General features: G+C 36.0%; 1 protein-coding gene across 2 annotated transcripts in view; it reads left to right on the forward strand.

The window, feature by feature from the left end:
• LOC149090008 (uncharacterized) overlaps nt 1-21458 on the forward strand; it is a 68108-nt gene that overhangs the window by 14433 nt on the left and 32217 nt on the right. For both annotated transcript variants that reach the window (XM_089231904.1, XM_089231902.1), the window contains exon 2: nt 6926-7367. In XM_089231904.1, coding sequence (XP_089088030.1) covers nt 6926-7367 — 442 coding nt within the window. The remainder of the gene's footprint in view (nt 1-6925; nt 7368-21458) is intronic.

Consider the following 21458-nt stretch of genomic DNA (forward strand, 5'->3'; position numbering starts at 1 on the left):
TTAATTAATGAGTAAGGAAAAGAGTCACAAAATATATGTTAGCGAAAGCTGATGTTAAGTGAATAGCAATTAAGGAAAATCGTGTTTTCACAAGTTTGTGAATCGCTTAATAAAGTTTACAGGTTCCTTGAACTCTTTAGGGTTTCTTTATTTATAAGTAATTAATAGTTTTAATGTTTTCGCACTCATGGATATGCGTATATGCATATTTACCCATTAACCTTCAGGGCTTATCACATTAGCAATACTTTATGCATTTGGGTTAAGAGAAATAGACAAGTATGATGAATTTCGATGATTTGTTGCGTATACATCATTTTTGACTTAGTGTTATGAAGGTTATGGTCAGGTCACACATAACCACAGAACGTGTAGGTATTAAGTTCTGCCAAGTAACATTTCCTAACACCATTAAGAATTAATTGTTGGAAAAAATTAAAAATTTTTTTTTTCAAAATAAGGTGTCACACCTTGTTCCATTTCGGAATCATAACATATGCCGACAAGAATCAATTCATATCTACGAAGACAATGGTATGAATGATAATTTGGTTGAAAAAAAATATAATTTGTTCTCCAAAAGTCGAGATAGCCATTTCTATATATAAACGGATGGATATCAAATAAATTCAAATTTTCTATCATTCCGTTCACTCGTTCTAATGAGTTTTATTCGCGATTTTGGGAATTTACGCGCTTTTTCGAATTAATTTCGCTAATACGCAATTCCAATAGAGACAATATTAGACATTAAATCACATAAGAATGAAATTCGAATCATATCGAATGGTACAAGTTCTGCCCTTATGAAATTTAACCAAGGTTACGTACACTCAATAATTGAAAATAGAAACAGATTATATATTATATATTAGACATTTAAAAATGTTGGCTGTAAAAACACTTATGATTTAGAAATTTCATAAATTTAAAAAATTTTAAAAAAATCTTTAGATCAAAACACAAGAAATTATTTGGAAAACGTTATAAATACCGATAGTTCTGAAAATAGGGAGGGGGGGGGGGGGTTAGAAAACGCAAATGTTATTTTGAAGTTTTTCTGGTAACTTGGAGAAATACTTTGTCTGATGTAAACACCGAATCTTTTCTTTCTAATTGTAGTTTTGAAAAAGAGAAACCTCATAGAATCTTATGATACTTTATATGCGAAATTTTTATGTGAAACTTGTATAATACATTCCACGGTCTAATAGCAAAGATTGTAACATTCGAACGGTGCGATGTAGACGGTCAATACCAAAACTACTTAATTAAATTGATATTGAAGTCAGAATAATGGAATATAATTTATTTGAATTAAAAATTTTTTCAATTTAGAATTGGTTGAAATTTTCTTATAAATCCTTCCATACCTTATAGATAACAAAATGTATCCAATGAAAAAGTAGGGAAAAATGAAAATTATTGGATTATTTTTCACATATATGTCTCTATTATTTAAAACAATATTTTCTATGTATAAGAAAATTATTTTTCAGCAGGAATTAGTAATTTGCGGTGACCGACGTTAGCTATGCACAGTGTGTATAAATAACGATTTTTTGAGAGTTCGGGAAGAAATCGTTATATTCAAACTCGACTCACTATTTTGGCTCAAATAATAATAAGAATTTCATAGTTTTTGGGCTAAACATAATAATTGCCTTATTCATATCTCCATCCTACGTGTATCATGTAGTTGACTTTAATTAGAATTTTCTAAGGATGTTTTAGGTGCTAAGATTAAGCGAATGCTTTTATAGGGTTCTAAAATGACTAAAAGTTTAAGACAATTTTTGATTGGGTTGCAATTAATTATGATAGCAATAATAATAGTAATTTTTTGGCACATACATACAAAATGGTGGGGGGGGGGGGGACGAAACATGAATGGGGAAAAAACTAAATTGGGATGAGAGGAGAAAAAAGAAATGTAGAAATCCATGATAGATACAATATATCCCATGCAAGAGATCTTAATTATTTTTATTTATTTCATTTACACAATATTGGCCCTAGGCCTAAAAGCCTTAAGAAATAATATAGGAAAATTTCCATGCTTGTTTTTCGTTTCTTGCAAATTACTTTATGAAGAGTTACACTAGAATTTAATGGTTGGAAACCTCTTTAAATGCTACGCATTAATTCAAAAGAGTATGAAATGAAATATACTTGTAGCAACTGAAGTACAATTTTATTTTATCATGATCACTCAGCGCCATTGTGAAAAATTAAGATTCAAAAATCTTAATCCGGTAATTTCTATTGAATATCGCATGGAATAGCATTGCGTATGGGTATGTAATCGAATTTCGGTTGCCGGCTTTGTATTTCAAGATATCACGGTAATAACCGACAGTGTAAACGTATAACTTGGTCGTTAAATATCTAGAATCATTTGAAATCGGTTTGAATGTCGTCGGAACATCATAAACTCTCCCTCGTTATTCGTCATGTGAGCGATTTCTCTCTTTTTGTGTTGACGAGGTCATCATCCATCTAGTTGAATGCATACATGTATGGGGCTCGCAAGCTGTGCCAATACGACATGAGCTTTAAAGCTTCGGGTAAAGAAGTAACGTAATCGTGTCTATCTGATTAATACAGTACGACTGCAACCGCTTCTCGTGTATGACACCATACCCGAGTCGAATATATTCATTTTTTTTTTTAAGCTAACCCAAAAGGATCCCAGTGATTATCGTATCTGCTGCTGTGAAGGTCTGCAGTGACGACGTGAAAAGCTGAAGAAACAATTGTGACGGCTCGTAAATGCACGAAAACCTCTGAAAAGTCAATTCGGCAGCTGTGCACACGTTACTCGTGCATATTCACCAGTTTTCTATGGTTAGAATTGAATCTTTTCCGAGGCAATTTTTTTTTTCTCCTCTTTCCACTTTGATCTCACTGTAACACCTTTCTGTTTTTTCTTTTTTTACGTTTGATTTCGGAGAAAAGTTGGCTCTAAAAGAGCATTATGATCTAACATTCAAAGAGATAACACGGTAAAGCTATTCTTGTTTGAGCATCTCTTGGCTCATAACTTTAATAATTAAAGAACAAAAAGGAAAAATACATTAATAAAAGATTTGAAGGCATATTTTTATAATAGATATTAGTAATTTTATTGCTCAGTAGTTGCGGAAACTATGTTCCTGTTCGCTCACTTATGATTTTTAAAGAGAATGCTTTCCCATATAGTTATATAGCTAACCAGGATGTCAATTTCTGGGTGATGGCCAGAATGTATAAAATTTTTTTTATATAAATGGAAAATGTGAAGTTGAAAGTTTGATGAAGTAATAACAATGTACATGGCTGAATGCTTGGCTTTTGTTTCTAGTTCAGTAGTAAGTTAGTATTGCAATTTTTTTGCCGTGCTTCATTCACAGTGATGAAATCGGTTCCCATGCCCTTTACACCAGTGTTTCTCAAAATTTACTTCGTCACCCTTGCCAGGGGTATTCCGGTGAGCTGTCGTTATCGAGGTGTGCCTATTTAGTGCTTTGAAGTTTTTCTTCAAACTGAACTATTCTGCTATTCTGGACTATTATAGGAAGTCGTGGATAAACTATTACTAAAGCAGGGAGCAGTGAGTGGAAAAAGTTTGAGAGCAAACACTGCTTTTACCAAGGAAAGAATATTCCATGTAAATGGGATGTTCTTCGATGAGATGATAATCTCTATACATGTATAAGGGTATATGGGGGTAAGCAATCGATGTATCAGGGCCCATTACTGCTATTTTGTGTGTTTCAGTAGTTTCATGAATTCCATTATGAATATAATGAAATTGAATAAATATATTTGTTTAGCAATAATTGTAATTAAATTAAAATTAAATTAAAATTAAACTTTCTGAAGTTACACATTTAGTAAAGTCTGAAGCAAAATCTGCTCAATCATTTCCCTAACCGAAACTCCTGAAAAAAGGAATATACTTCAAAAAATCGTAAATTTCAAAGGTTTTCAGCTTCGGTTTTTTTGCTTTCACAGAATGTCCCTGGGGCTTTTGGCAAATATTTGACATTTGCCGCGACTTTCCCGGACTATTTTTCATTTGCCCCCTAACTTTCCAGATCGCTGGAAACTCTGTCTAGCGGTGGTTCTCGAATATTGTCATCCGCGACTCCCTTATCCAAGTCATGGCTCATTTGCGGCTCCCTAGAATAGTTTAGTAGATTTTTTTTTTCACACTTTAAAAGAAAGTAAATAAGAACACAAATCCACACCTATCTCCAGCTCACCCCTGACGTCCGTAAGAGCCGCAATGCACACTTTGAGAAACACTGATACATACGATCATAAATTTTTTAAATAAAAATTATGGATATGGTCACAAATGGTGATGAAAAAGGTCAAATAAAATAGTGGGGGGAGGATAGCATTCATCAAGAAGAATATTTGCCTAGTGATGAATTGGACACTGTGAGCCTGTAGCATTGCGACCTCGCAACCTGGATTTTAATTCGTTTAACTTTATCTAGGGGCATATGAAAACACTGGTGTGGGTGTCATCTGTGGACATAGTTTATGGAAAATATCATCATATTCATCAATAATGAAAACATTGCTAAATTCATCTTAAGAATAGCAGATTGTACTGGAATTTTATGTTGCAGCATACCAACACCAAACTGGAAGTCTAAAGGAGGGTCCTCATTTGTCGAAGTACCATTTAAAGAGACACTCGGACACCACTTTGAGTTACTGCTCCTAAGTTTTCCTCTGATATAAATGGCATTATGCAATGCACGAATCCTTCAAGTCCCATTTTTTTTTGTTTTCAGTAATCAGCGTGAATAAATAACTGCACTTGATTCCATAATATTGTTCATCCGGAGTAGCCTGTAGCCTACTACCCCACTTCTATTTTTATGCTTAAAACAATGAAGACCATCCGATATGTATTTTACATATAGGCCTACCATATTACATGATATAAAGAAAAAAATAATATAATATTGTTATATTGAATACTATCCTAGACGCGTACAGATTTCGTTCATTTTTCCCTCTCTTTTTTCTGTGCAATTCGTAATTCTAATAATTTCATCCCGTTATCTATGTACGCTTCAAATTTACTCGCTCTCCTTAACTTGGATATGCAAGAATCTGTATTAAATTTAAATATCGCCTTATCCCGACAGTTTTTGAAATTATTGTGGCCTTACTGGGGGAAACCATTGACTTCACACCTACATGACTTGATTGAGTCGATGTGAAAAAAAAAAAGCAAAAAAACCCGATTTCTGCACGATAATAATTGTGTCCAATACTTGTTGTGGGTGATAAGGGGGAAGAATGCCTAGTTCATTCGAATCTTATCTGGTATATAATTGCCGAATTCGGTCATGGCATTTAAAATTAATGGAGAAGACCTGTCACGTAGATTACGATGAATGTTCATTCATCACTAAAGGCAAAATATTCTTGTAGATGTTCCTAGGATTCAAATTCAACCAATCGGATAATGAATGCTCACAAACAAGAAAAATATTGCAATCATACATATAAGCCATAACATTATTGTTGGGCAATTATTAATGAAATTATGTAGGCTTCTTCGTAAATATTTTTTCTCAGTATGTTGAGGTTACACACCAGACACCAGTCCCACTTCTCTTTACATTACAGTATTGGAAATTGTCAAATGAAATTTCAACTAAAATTTCAACAAAACTTCTCCAGAATCAGAGAGAGAGAAACATGGGAGTTTTTTTTTCAGTTTAAGTAAAAATAAAATTGTCGTATAACATGGCAGTTGTCTACGTATATACGGTAAGCTATTGCAGACCAATTGATTGCATTTTTCCCGATTAAATTTTTTCCATGTTTTATGTCTTGTTTAATGTCATATGAAGATCTCAATTAAGCAAGCCTACATATTTCTTGGCCTGTGTGCCGCAGTGCTTACGATTATTATAAAACTTTTAAGGCTCACAGCATAAACACTTATGTGTTCCTCAAGTTCATCTGTCAGAGATTAACTGCGAACGTTATCATTTAACATTCCCATATCAATAAACATTCGCAGAAAATATTAAACATGTTTAACATATTTTCTGTGAATTAAAACCAGCCAAAGTTTCTATTTTTAAATTGCAAATCAATGATTTGATAATCGATTCCAAACATTTAGCAAGCATTTTTTTAACAAATATTTGCCAGTAAAATACAAGAAAACTGTAATTTAATGAAAGGCCAATTTTTATCTTGAAAAAATGTGGCACTCACGTTGAACAAATTTGTTCTTATCATTTTTTTAAATGTGGAAATCACGCCATATAGCGATTTTGCTAATAAACACAGTGTATAATGGTCTAAAATAAGTAAAATAACAATATTTGGAAGAGTATTAAATTATTATTATAAAAATTATTTAGGTTCCTTTCTATATGTCACATACACAGCATTCCATTTAATAATATTCTGACAGAGCACATTATTCAGAAAAGTATCGATCCTGTATAAGCAGGCTTACTATATGTACAGTCCTGACCATTCTCCGCCAATGCGCATCTAGACGAGTATTTCACGCATCAAAATTAATTTTTACCCCCTCCCCTTCACACACACACACACAAATTTCTAGGTGAAAATACTCATTTAAATTTTAGGTTTAATTTTCTTTCCGAAATTTTAAAAATATTTCTGTGTAAGAAAAGCAATAGTCACGTGTTGAAAAAAAAAACACTATGGTGAGGGTGCTATCCGTTTAAAGGGTCCAATTTGATTAAACAAGGCTTTTAGCTACTTCACTAACCCCTGTACATAGAAATCACCAGTAAATGAAATTGATTTGGTTGTATACGAAATAGATGACAAAAAAGAATAATAAATTTTTTTTCCCCAATTTTCAGTGTATAAACTTCTGGTCTGTATTGATTTCCTCTAAGAAATTTCCTTTTTTGTTGTTGCACAGATCCCGAAACGATATCAAGTGGACCTTTGCTGGATCCATCCAAAATATCATCGTCGTATCATGCTCAAGACATTTTGTCACCGAGGAGTTCGGTCTCGTCGGACATCGACGAAGCCCCGTTATCACCCGGCCAGTCTCCTCGTCCCATACCGACTCCGAGGTCATCGGCGGGAGACAGGCCCGACTCTGTCGGCACCGAAGACACCTGTGACAGCGGAGCCACGGCGAGAGACCTCGATGGCTCGCCACGATCCCCGGCTGCATCAAAGTCTTCTTCGGCAGCCGCCGCGGCAGCAGCGACGCCCAATCCTTACGCCGAGGGTCTCAAGCCCCGATGCAACTCGGAGCTTCTGCGAGGTACCATTTGCAACCTAGAAAATAAAGACCTGTGGGACAAGTTTCACGAATTGGGCACGGAAATGATCATCACCAAGTCTGGCAGGTGAGTAGTGAAATAGTTTGAGAAGAAAAGAAAGAAATAAGAAAAAAAGAGAGAGAGTCTCAAGTCTCTCTCCTTCTTACTTCTTTTCTTTCTTCTTTAGCCTCTTTCTTGTTTTCTTATAATTTATGTAGTTAAGATTTCGGTTTTTTTTCTTTCTTATATATTACTAAAACGTTTTTTTCTTTGCGAAATGGGAAAGGCGTGTTACCGACGGACCTTCTCTCTTCTCTTTCTCCTCTCCATTTCCTCCATCAAAGTTGTTGTTTATCCTTTGACGTGCACGGACTTCTAATTAATCTGATTTCGCCGTCACATCAGTTTTTTTGAGTCTCTGATACGAGTGCGCGTTTGGCTCGAGTCGAGATACTGGTGGTGGTCAGAAGTCGTCTATTGCGTTTGGATTGCTTTGATTATTATTAGTGGACCGGTCGGTGGTTCGCAACTTTTTTTTTTATTTCGGAGCTTGAATGAAGTGGTCCTACAGACGCTACACTGATGCACTCATCATTTGTTAAATAAAAATTAGCACACACAAATTTGTCGCTGAGTAGCGCCACAGCTCGACAAATCATTCTAAAGGTATCCAATATGTCTTCCTTGGTTATATACAAAGCTTTCTGCATTGCAGCTCTATTCGTGTACTGACGTAACATGAAAAATCCAAGCATTTACCATCTTTACTTCAAAACATGGCACACAGATGGCAGCACTAGGAAGTACACAAAACAAGCGAAAGTCGGACAACGTACATATGTTAGGGCCATGCATATACATACACTCACACAATACGTTCCGACATGTGCCGATTGGTTAGAAATTTCGCAAAAGAATGTGAACAAGGTCCATGTTCGGTTTAGTAGTAGTAGTTCTGTTCGTGGGTCCTCTACCCGTATCATTCGCTGGCATGTTCTGTGGGAGGGATGCTCAATTTTTTTAGTATGGGCCACGTAAGCGATTTGAAATCTCTCGCGGGCCACTTGAGTGATTTGGTAATCTTCATTTTACATTGCTTAATGGAAATTAAAAAAACCCAGTAATTATTATTTTTCATTGTACTCATCTAAGCTGGATGTTGGTGCAATTTTAACCACAAGCCCGTTAGCGTCCATTGTTGAAGCTCTACAAGGAAAGGTTTAAATATTGAATAACTAGTGTTTAATCACACACCCAAGAAAAGATTCCAGGTGCTGGCCACTGTTGTCCCATGGGCTGAGCATGTATGTTTTGGGACTTACTAAGTTCGGCTGTTTGAGTGAATGAAAAACGCAGCTGGTTAGGTGTCTTTTGAACCAGTGTCACATCGTCACAATCCTCCTAGACGGGTCTCTGTACGGATACACTATTGTACTTGTGTTTTAACATAATTGTGTTATACATAAATAACGCATGTTTTTTTTCTTTCAAAGTACAATGTATGTGAACCCCTGGTTTTAACATTATTTTCACTGTGTCGCTAACGTGAAAATTTTTGGAATTGACATTTGTTCTTCCAAGTGCATATGCAGTAAAAGTCTAGCCAACGAGTACGGCAAAAACGAGAATCTCGCTGTAACTAGTGATTTGCAAGTGATTGTCGAACAGCTGATGGTATTTGAATACAAAAGTACAAAAGATATTCGGCTGCAGTGAGTTGGGAATTAGGAAAAATTAACTGTAACGTCAAAAAAATTTGTTTTTCCTTCTCTTTTTTTAATCAAACATGATGATTCTTATCATTGCACATGCTCCTCGTAAAAATTACTCTGAAGTAGGCCTACTTCCAACGAAGAATGGACACAGAAAAGTCTTTATTCGTTTTAACTCCCCCACTTCTTCGTATTTTTGGACCTTCCTCACTATACATATCGTCGGCGTTCAAGCAAAAGTCATCAAGTCCGCAAAAAACCTTGTGATGTAACTGCAGTTGATTAAAAAAATTTCCAAATAATCATTTCATGATATAAACCATTATGAACCACGAACCAGTTATCTAAGGATAAGTACATCTACTATAGGAGTTAGAAATCTTTAGAATAATTTTGTTTACTGTTTTTCATAACGACTCAAGTTTAAATCGGCAATATCTCAGAACACGACTTGGTGACTTCTGCTTGATCGCCGACGATATGGGATATGTGATGATTTCATTTGGCTTTTGTCTCTCCTAGTGACGAAGACACCACTCTCTACTACCACTAAACCATACATGCTCCTCGTCCATTATACTCTGCGGAACTTCTAACGAATTGGTGCATGTTTGAATGTGCATGTCCGTATTATGAACCTATAACATGAAGTTTGTTTCTGTTTAATGCTGCTTATAGTGCTGCCATCTGCATCTATTTTTCGAATTATGAGTGAGAGAGAAGGATAACTGAACGATAGCGTAACACATCGGTTCTCAACCTTTTCTGACTCGCGGAGCTCTTTTCAGTGTATAATTTCTATGGGGGAGCCCTGTTTAACTCAAGTATCCCTTTTTAGTAAATTATTTATATGACGGTACCCTTTAAGCCTCTTTTTTTTGTTTGTTTATCAAATTTATTGATTTATTATCCTCGAGTATCTGCGGGGCCCCTGGGAAGTGCACACGGATTGAATAAAAAACGGAGCACCGGTTGAGAACCGCTGGCGTAACGTAATGAATGAACCTAAGGATAACTGAAGTGAAGATGCGTAATGATAACGGAAATGCAATGACTAAGGCCGGGATTACACTATAAAAGTTTTAGAAAAGTTATTTTATAAAACTTTAAAAATGCTACCAATAAGCACACACTACAAACTGAAAAAAATCGTGCTAGAAAACCTTCCCTATTAGCGTTAAAATGTTGACGAGTCCATACACACATTGAAGTGAGCAGTGATGCATTTATTAATTTAGACTTTTGATTGTGATCAGTTGGTCGACTTAATCGCTTTGATAATACAAAATTCTATGCAAAAAATGTCTTACAGACAATTAACTGCCGTAAGACCTAAAATCAGTTTCACGACTAGAGTTCTCATCAGTTGTTAATATTAGAAGGAAATAACCTAAAAGACGCTTAATCGAGATAAAGCAGTAATTTTCTACAATTTTATAACCTGACACAGTAAAAAAAAATGGAATTCGTCATTAACGAAAAGTCCGTTGTAGCAATAATTGTCCTCGTGATTGTGAACTCTCGTTATAACGGACTGTTACCACTACAAAGCCCTCATCAATTCATCATGCTCTCAGTTTTTGATAGTTTGATACCAATCGCTTTGTATTTACAGAGTTTTGAATTTATAGCGTAGGCGTAGGATGAACAATTGATTTATGTAAAAACAATAATAATTTCGACCACACACAAATTGGAGTAAATTCAAATATTTATCTGAAGATATATCAGTTTCCTTATTGCAATGATTTCATGCACAATTTTTGTCGCAGTGGAAATTATTGAGAGCCACGGCCCAAATGAAGAATTTGCAATAGGTCTACTCAATTTTGTCTGGTTATCATATACAAAGAATCCCGCTCATAACGTTTTCCAAAAAACCACGATGGGAAAAAAAAGCCGGAAAACGCTTTAAACCGGAAATTTCAATGACAATTCGCAATAGTGGGGACCATGTCGTACTGAGCGTGAAAATGTTACACGTGGGAACGTTATTAGCAGTATCCACTGTAGCTCCAATCGCACTTGTCGATTTTAAATGTTGAAATTTTTAAACATCACCAATGCGACCAACGGACACGTTATATAGAGCAGACTGGTTGTAATTTAAATTCCGCTGTTGAGGTCACTCCGAAATTCGATTCCGTCCGTTCGTAGAATGTGTGACGTGTCGCAATCAGCTCTTGACCTTCACACTGTTGCGCTACGAAGCATAACACACATCTGATACGAAAATAAAGAGAGTCAAGGAGAATAGTCAAAATGGTAATAATAGCCAACCGCGTTTTTCTTTTATGCATACATATGTAATATAATAGGAATGCGCGTCGAGGTAGAGAGTGAAAAAGAAAATTTACGATTGTGTGTTCAGAGACTTGTGAATGGTTAAACTCACGAAGAAGTCCATATTCAGGGTTCAAGTTCAGGAAGAGAAAAACGGGAAGTTGTTGTCGTCGAAAGAATGTCGCATACATAGGGTTTTTTTTTTTTGTCTTTTCTTTTCCTGGAAAGTGTTTTGTGGATTATCTGTTCCAGGAGAGCAATGAACCTATAAACTTTCACTGCTTCTTCGAGAAGGCAGAACCAAAATCTTAAACAATGGTTATATTCTTGTTATTACTATTATGACGTTATGCCTCCTTACTTTCTCTTCCATGCTATAATATTATTTTTGTTGCATGTCGCATGTTGGCATGCCCTGTCTAATCAAACCCCTTTCGTACTAAAGGAATTTATCTGTGATTACCGAAAGTAAATCGTCTGTTATTATACTTGAAATACTCAAGGAATGCTAATAAACTATTTCTATAGAAATTCCGACACACGGGTGATTGTAAATCCCTGGAAATATCGAGCCAGGGGCGTACGCAATATTGACCTTCGGGTGTGGGTACGCTGGGTTTGGGGAAACGTACGCAATAAATTTCGTCAAGATAATTTTCAGTTTCCAACCTTCGGAAGCCTTTTTAAATGAACAGAAATTGATTAAGGTAACATAGGACGGATTTTTTTCTCTCGATATTTTAACTATTTCACAAAGATATTTTTAAATATATAGAATGTTTGATCGTTTTCGGGGGGGGGGGCATGGGGCGTACGTCTCCAGAGCAAATGAATTTCAATAAAGTCATTACACGGATCCTAGAGACCTGGAAAGTCAGAGACGGTCAAGGGTAAAAACGTCTGGAAAAGTCAAGGAACATTTAAAATGTGTGAAAAAACTCGCAGAGAAAATGTAAAATACAATCGACACTCGTTATGACGTCCCCACAACGTTGTAGGTCTTAAATTCGAAACTAAAACATGGGATAATTGTTATATGAAAATATTTGAGATATCGAATAGGACGTTGTGATACAACGGTTCCTATTAAATGGGGTCATTATAACTTGCGTCGACTGTATTTGACAAAACTCGGGAAAAAATTCTCTTGAAGGGAAAAAAACTGACTTGAAAAACATTAAAATGATTAAGATTTTGTATTATATTATGTCTTTCTCCAGAACTTTGGGTCAAGGAAAGTAGGGAAATATTTGAGTTTTTTTGGGCGGGGAATGTCAGGGAAATGATCAAAAAGATTTCGTTGGGAACCCTGCATTAAAAACATTTATTTTACATTCAAATAAAACAAATTCATTTCTTTCCACGAAAAATAAAATTGCAGGTAAGCTGTGATCACGAAGACCTATTGTACATGTAAATGTTTATTTCGTATCTTGATGTTATGCAAAGATTTTTCTTTAAACATTCGATTTGGACTTGATTTGCCCTTGGCAAATACTCCATGAGAAAATTGGACATGATTCCCCCCCCCCCTTCCACTGCTCAAACTTTCCGCGGAGCAGACTTTGGAAACCACTGGTCTTGCGCGACTAAACTTGCTATTCGATTTTTTATCTTGAGCAAGGTTTCTCAAAATTTTTCGATCCGCGGTGCCCTTTTCCCTAATCAACGCTTATCCGCGGCGCCTCTGACAAAGGTTGATGGCGAACAGTTTGAGAATCCCTGGCATAGGGGCATGGCCCCCACATCCTGGAACAGGGCCCCCCCCGGCCAGGATCTTATGCCGGCCCCCGACCAGATTTTCACGGGCCCCCCTTTATGATGAATTTACAGCGTGAAAAAACAAAACAAGGTGAAAATCGTCCCGGGCCCCAGGGCTGGAGCCTTGTCAGCCCACCCCTTGTGGGGGCCCTGCATAGAGGCTTCACACATCAGGAACTAATGGGCGGAATGTCATTGATTGAAATTATCTAGAATCGTTAAGATTACTTGTATAGGTAATATATACATATACAAGGCGCGGGCGTACTATAAGAACTTAGAGTACCAAAATCAAGAAATATAGTATAGCAAAAAATAATTTATTATTTTCAAAAGTATCTTATCTCGGATGATATGCATTGTCTCGTCGTTCGATCAAATTTTCAAAACACGTAGAGAAGAAAGACTTTCCTGAAAGTTGCCTCAGTGAACCCTACATCAGTGAAATATCTAATGACTCTCCCACGGAGCTTCTCCATCTATGTCGGAAACATCCAGACATCACATGGTGCAAGATCCGGACTTTAAGGGAGTTGTGGCATGGTTTTTGCATTGCATTTATATGCAATGTTTCAGTTCTGAAAACTTTGTGGCAACACATATTGAGAAAGCGTCGGGAACTGGTAGAAATTTCAGTTGTGCAGAGTTCACTGAGGCAGATTCCCGAAAATGCCTTTTCTCTACTTGCGTTGAAAAACGGATTGAACGATGATCATCTGTGGGTAGATACTGTGAAAAAGAATAGATTATTTTTTGCTGTACGTATATTTCTTTATTTTTTATGATTTTACTTTAAGTTCTTGTGGAATGCACCTCATAATATATGGGAAATAACATTGCAGGGATAACATACCAGCGTGTGTTGAACGATATTTAGCGTTGTACAAACCTTATTTTCACATTTCAGTGTCAAGAAAGAGAATCATGTCTTTAACGCAAATCGTGCCTGAGAAAGAGGGCGAACAACAAACCCCATTTACAACAAATGTGAACTAATTTTTCGAAGCGACTTTAGGATTTCTCGGTGTGGGCTCCTACACATTACACGCTCTTCCACTGTATAAGAGATAATGCCTTGATGTGTGGACGTTTCCTTTTATAAGACATTTCTCGAAGACTTTTCTCCATCACTTCCAGATTTGTTAACCAGCAGAAAGGTTTTCCTTTGCCTAACCTCCCTTTCGTACGTGTGTGTGTGTGTGTATGTACTCTCCGTGGTTGTTACCCGGCGCAAACTAACACTGACAGGTACTCGACACAGTCGATTAATTAAACACACTCGGTGCTGGCAGGAGGGGGGGAGGGGGGCTCTCGAAAGAGAAGACTGCTCAGAGGAAAGCTCTAGAAAACCCTCTTTCCTCTCATTCTCTCTCTCACACACACAACCACTTTCAGCCATTACACTATACAAACACTCACTCAGATCGTTGAGCAATTTCTCTCTGGAATACGAGAGGGCAAGCAAGCAGGCAGGCAAGCAACCTCTTCCACCTTCTCTTTGAGAGAGAGAGAGAGAGTGGTGGAGAATGGTAAGAACGTCCCTTTCTGGCCACACACGCGCACCCCCCACTTCACGTACTATATAGCTCCAAAGCAAGCTAGCTAGCTATCCCTTCAGCCCTACTGGGCAAAGCGGCCAGAAATTCCATTGGATTAAGTGGATATTCCAGAGCGTGATCCACATAGCCGTGCCTCTCGCCTCGTATGGGAGGAAAGGGCTAGAGAGAGAGAGAGAGAGATCTAAGAGAGAGAAGTGGAGGAGGCAAGTCATTCAATTTAGCTAGCAGGAGCCATTTAGGAATAACTATGACCATTAGCTAGTTTCGTATCCTCCTACTCCTCGTGGAAACTGGTGTTCGACAAATTGTTTCTAGAACAATGTGGAATTAATGATAGATCCGAGAGAAGAGGAGTAAAAGGGCTTTTGGCAAAAGGGACTCACTCACTCACTCACTCGACTCATGTTTAACTGTGACGACGACGACGTTTTTTTTTTGTGTGTGTGTGTGTGTTTTTTGTGAATTAACGATCCTAGTGATTCTAAAATATCGTATTTTTTTTTAATTCTCTTATTACGGCTATGAAAACAATCTCCTACTAATGTCCGATCGATTTATCGACAATTACTGGAAAACTTAGGTCTAGAAACCAGTCAGGTGGACGTGCTCGGAAGGGGGAAAAAAAATACAACCAGAAAACCCTCAAATAATTACTTGATTGTAGAGGCGTTAAACCGTTTCGGAAGAGTATCACCATTCTAGAAAATGGACATTAATCTTATATAACCTGCTATTTTGCTGGTAATTTTTTTTTTTTTCTATTTGCTATCAAGTTGATGAATTTCCGTGACTGGTTTATACGTATATTTATTTATATACACACATAATTTTGCGTTCTGCGATGCGCAACGTGATACTAGTCAAGTCTAGTTATAAGAGTGTACAGTGGTTGGCGTGCGAGGAAAAATGGGCCTCCCTCCCTCCAAAAAACCCACCATCATCTAAGATTCTTATCTCGATGTCTTTCTTCTTTGTGAGATCTATCTTTCTTTCTGTCTCTTATAACATACGCTTTGTGAATTTTGATTGCCTTGTCACCGACGTAATTATAATATATTTATTTATACATTCTTCTTTTTTTTTTTTTTCTGGCTATTATTTTACTATAGTTTATTGTTATTTTTCACTTGAGAAGCTCGTTTCCGTTTGAAGCGTTGACAGAAAACGTATCTCGTTTCCTCGTTTGATTTGTTATTTACGTGTATTTATTGTACATGCAAAATTAGTGATTTCTGTTTTTTTTTTTTTTTGGTTGAAATGAATTCCATCGAAGTGATGATTTGAAAAATGGATATCGAATTATGATACTATTCGTTGGATCTTGGTTTTGATATTAGCAGGGAATCTGAGTTTACACTGCTATTGAGTTATATAGTCCATGTTCGTTATAACGACCCCCATCGTTCCGCGGGAAACGGACGTTATATTTCGAGGTTGTTATATCGAACGTTTGGGGGGGAAAAAAAAGCTTCTTAGCCATTAAATACATAGCTTTGCATTTGGACTTTGCATACCAAAGGGGCTTCAAACTTTCATTACTGCAGCCAGTTTGAAGATAAAAATTCTTAATCGCCTTTGAACGTAAAGCGAAGTCATATTCTTTCCGTTTCATTTTGAATTGGTGGTCGTTAATTGTTGGATGTCCCATTTAACGACAACTCTTTGTTGTAGAGCACGTTGTGCTGCGATTTTGCTAATTTGTTAAAATGTTTTGTTTGCATTCCTTTTTTTTTTACCTTGAAGTTTTAAACTGATGGAAAACGTTCTTTTCCTTTATTTATGCTGTTTTTCTCCCAACCTTTCTCCGTGAATATTGAATTCAAAAATATCTCAGCGAATAATGCCCTTAGAAATGAGTAATTTTTTACTTGGCCTCAGGAGAGACAGGGGAACAACTTTCTTCTGTTTTTTAGCTCACGGGGACTGTATAAAAAGTTAATGTTTTTATTTATTTACGTGTAGGCCTACGATCCCTCAAAAAATAAATTACGTCATTTATAGAAACCGTGTGTCTTTTGAAAACTTTCTGTAATCGGAAGTATACTTCTAAAGTCAACGATTACAGAGTTAACCCTACGGACAAGTAATTTGAATGACCCTATGTAATTGAGAGGAAATTATGATGATTTCATGAATTATTTGATGATTAGGATTGGTTGACAGATGATAATGGGTTTTCTGGCAGAATGAAAGCAAACAATTATACACGAATCTTAGTTACAAAATAACATACCGTACTTCTACGTATACATTTGATATCATCATATATTTCTTCGTTTGGTACGTCCGTAAATGCTCTTTATTCTGTCATGTATGCTATATTTGCATTTGATTTTATAAAAAATAACGAAGTTCTCAAATTTGTGTAAAAATTTTACTTTAATACAGTATGAAATCGCAGTCTTAATAGTTTCTAAATAGAAACCAAGGCATACTAGTAATGTATATATTCATAGAAAACCACGTCAATATTAACTGGCCTCGTTGTGTCATACTATTGCTTTCCTGGAGTCGCGGACACTATCTATACCAGCTTTTCTCAACCTTTCTGAACCCAAGTACGCCTTAAATGTCTAAACAGTGCGAGAGAATTACATTATATGGGTCTAATTTTTCATTTAAACCCGATCGTGAGAATGAAATCGATCACACAAAGCAATCTTTGGTACAATTTCAGGGATCAGTGTAGCTCTCGCGAGCAACCAGCGGAAGATTCCGAGCCTTAGATACTAGTTTTCATAGATTAACTTTGAGCAGTGTTTATCAATCTTTCTGAATCCAAGGACCAGTAAAATGCCTGAAGAAATTCGCTGATTTTTGGTTACTCCGACTATTTTGTGAAGTTTCCTGTTTCCTCCCCATTGAGCAACAATTATTGATTTTGCTGACTTATGGCAATGCTTTTGATGACAATTGACAAAGTTCCGTATTTCGCGTATTTAAGATCCCAAGTTCCTGTAGTTTTCTTAATGAAATATGGTCACCAAGTCATGACGGATGGCTTTTTTTCTCGAGAAATACGCCTTTGTTTACTGCGATTTGCAGCAGCCGTTAATTTCAGCTTTTACAACAATTAGCAAATTTGTCTTAAATTGTATTTTTTGACTACCATTAATGATTTTATTCCGTATTTAGGGTCACAATTTCCCGCAATTTCCCCGATAAGATATGGTGACGCCAAGTGCTAAGCTGTAATTTTTATTTTAACTCGCAAAAGAATTCAAACTCTTATTTTTTCTCGCAAAAAACTGTCCCTTTTTCATTTGTTTCTTATTTTGTTCATAAATTTTGTTTTTGTTCATTCTATTCAGTATAAATTAACAATTTGTCGACCAGTATGGGTCTCTTGACCCATTGGATGATTTTTTTCCTCTCATTCTGTACTTTTGTGAGAAATGAAATTAATAAATTGAAATTGAAACCCATGAGGAAAGAGATATTAATAGCATCAATTGCATCGACTGAATAATTTTACAACTGATCTGGAAGTAAATTATCAAATCTGCCTGCTGAAAACCTTTGTCATCATCGAGGACCACCTCTGGTCGGCGGACTATAGGTTGAGAAACGCTGCTTTAGAGCGTTTTTTTTTTCTACTTTCACCACACGCGAATCCAAAACCGAATACGGTCAAAGCTTTATAAAAAACCTTCTAATAACACTTATCAACACCAAAAGCAAAAAAAAATCACTTCCCGCAATAACAATAATAAACAGTTGAAAAATCCGAATCCATATAATCAGGGAATTATCTGCGGATCAGATCTTGAACTTGTCAGCGCTGAAACAGCAGCTCAGACAATGAAAAAGGAGGAGGATGAGGAAAGACTCATGTCATTTCAAAGATCCGATTTCTTTCATCGAACGAAAACTCATGCCCTGATGAACCAAGGGTTCATACCACATTCATACATACACACAAAAAAAGGAGCGTAATATTTGGGGAACTAATGACAGCTCAGATTCACATCTCTATTATTTGCTCAGACAATACAATATGTTATTGAGAGTCGCGAATGTCTCTCTTTTTACCTATTTTTTTTTTTTTTATGTATACCCTTTTAATGTAATTGTGAGAAAATACTTTACTGAATGTCGTCTCAGTTGAACCGGAAGCTCGCTTATCACTAACGACGATCAGTTTTTTCGCTAATGAAGAGCTGTCAGTGTTGCCATTCTTTATATTTATATATAGGACTGAATGTAATAAACAGTTTTCCCTCTATCCAAATGAAGATTTAAAAAAAAAAAAGTTATTTGCGTGTAGGATGTCGTGACTGAGAATTGTAGTACCTTATTTTTGAATTTGGTATTCGGTTTTTGTCGCTAGAATCAAAATTTTGTACAGGTAAAAATTGCTTGTTCTCACTGATAGTCGTGACAACTACTGAAGACTAATATCAGAAGTAATTTCGGAAATCTATTTCGATAGATACTATAAATATTCAACTCTTCGTGGTTCCACCCCCCATAAAAACTTGGGCTGGTCCGATTAATCGATATGTAAAAGTTCCATATTTTTTCCTATATTTACCTCCTTTTCTATATATATTTCTATGCTCCCCCTATGTATAACATTTCGCACATATAAGTCATCGTATTCAAAAGTATTTAAATCAATATTTTGATCAAAATTTTCAAAATGGAGAAACAAGTTGATTCAACGAAAACTACTGATGATAACCGATTAAAAAAAACAGACCGGATCTAATATAAAAAATTCCAGGATATGACAAGCATATTCAGCATATCGTCCTCCTTATGCCAGAGACATAAATGTGCAAATTTTCACTTTTGGGTTCATCAGCTGGTTGGATAAATTATTTTGCTATCCAACTTTTACTGCCAGAAACACAAATGTGTATTCCTCCTATTGAAACACGTTTCGCAAAATATTTTAGAATAACCTCCATGGAGTATATAGGTAGAAAGAGAGAAAGTATATAGGCACTTCAAACGTTATATACAAAGTTCTTGAAATTTGCAAATTCCCGTTTCTGGAATAAGGGAGGGAGATGATATTAAAAAAATTGCTTCGAACGGGCGGCCTTTATTTCTTAATCTATTTCAAAATTTGTTTACATCCATTCAGTAGATATATAGATGCGTGAAATGAATAGAATATATTTTTTATAACATCAATTAATATTATATAGTTACCAATGTTTACCAATTAGGTAACTATTTAGGTTAGTTTGCTATGAATGAATAGCATTTGAAAATATTCGATTAATCGGTCGATTGAACTATTAAATTTTTCGATTTACCTGTTAAACATTTAAATCGATTCCCAGCTCTAATAAAAACACATTGAAACATTGAATATTTTTTTTATAATTAATGCGTGTGCGATTATAATAAATTGATGCTGTTAGCATATTTTTAACTGAAACAATAAATCAACACATAAATTTAATTAACCAGAGTGGATATTTTAATTACTTTACAATGCCCAAAATCAAATTTGAAATATAGTTTTCTTTATTTCCATAAACAGATAAACTCTTGCTTATCAAAGTTGAATAGTTGTTTCCTTGAATTTTATTTCGAATTCCCTCAATTTTTAGAACGATTTGCGAAGTGAAATTTCCGCAACTGTCTAAAAATGAGTTCGGCAAGGATTCAATTCTTTATAGATAAAAAAATATGCACTTATATAGCCGTATTTTGTATTGAAATGACACTTTCTTTCAAACCGAACACAGTCTATCGGCTTTATCCAATTTTAGAGCCATTGCTCTTATTCAATTAAATTTCAACAATTTTATTTGAAATTCCATCAAATACACAACGCTTTTTTAAATTTCCTATGAATTCATTTGAGGTTTAGAATAGATTTTAATAATTTTTCTGATATCCCCCCCCCCCCCTATTTTTGGCGTACCATGTTACCCTTCAATATGAATGCTTTCGAAAACAGGTCCCTTTTGCGTTATTGATTTTTGTACAATTATTCAAATGAAGGTGACAAATCCGCTGAACCGCATATCGTGACTACTCATAGGATTTAATACCGCTTTCAGTGCAATCAGTTGATTTATTGAAACAACCTAATCGAATCCAATTAAGGTCATTTACTTATTTATGAAATGCTTTGAGATGCAGCGAGACGTCTATTTCGGAGTGAGTGCGGCTACTATTGATAACTTCACCCCTTTTGGTGCTTAAGCGTGGGGAATAGATGGTACACAACACTTAACCTTGTCCGCAGGGGTTGTGGACAGATGGGTATCCAAAGGGAAGGTAATGAAAGATTCATATGTGTAAAAGTTGTGTGTGAGAGAGAATGGGTCGTAGGGGTTCGAAACCGCTTCCCGCTGTTTTTGACGCCTCTCGTTTTCTACCAACCCCTCGTTTGGTGATTTTTCCTGGCAGATCATTTTTCACCGGTGGGAAATTTTGCTGATCCAACCTCATCCACCCAACCTCGCGCCATAATGGGGTGTTTTTTTCCAATACAGTATATAGCATGTACTAGTAGTACATATGCACTTATAGGGTTGTATGCCTGTAATTACTGTATATTGCTACGGTCAATTGTGGAAGAGTGTCCAGACCTCGGACTCGGACGGTAACATATTGATGATATGTGCGGTTTTTTTTAAAGGACCTGAAATTTGTTATGGACTTATTTTTACTGTGATGGTCATTTCATTATTATTTTTTTTTTCCCATCTTTATTACGAGTTAATTGAGGTATGAATGTTTCATATCATTTCAAAATATCATCGTTTACTTTCTTCAAAATGGCAATCTTCAAATTCAGGAAGCATTGGGGAAATGATGAAAGCTATGCAAATTTTCATTCTGTTGAACTCAGAAGCCAGTATTTGGACCAGATCGACCTCGCAACAGTAGTTCTC

This window comes from Pholcus phalangioides, unplaced genomic scaffold (assembly GCF_987345545.1).
Source record: "Pholcus phalangioides strain wild (caught in Gottingen) unplaced genomic scaffold, Ppha-v1.0 ptg000001l_1, whole genome shotgun sequence".
NCBI lineage: Eukaryota > Metazoa > Arthropoda > Arachnida > Araneae > Pholcidae > Pholcus > Pholcus phalangioides.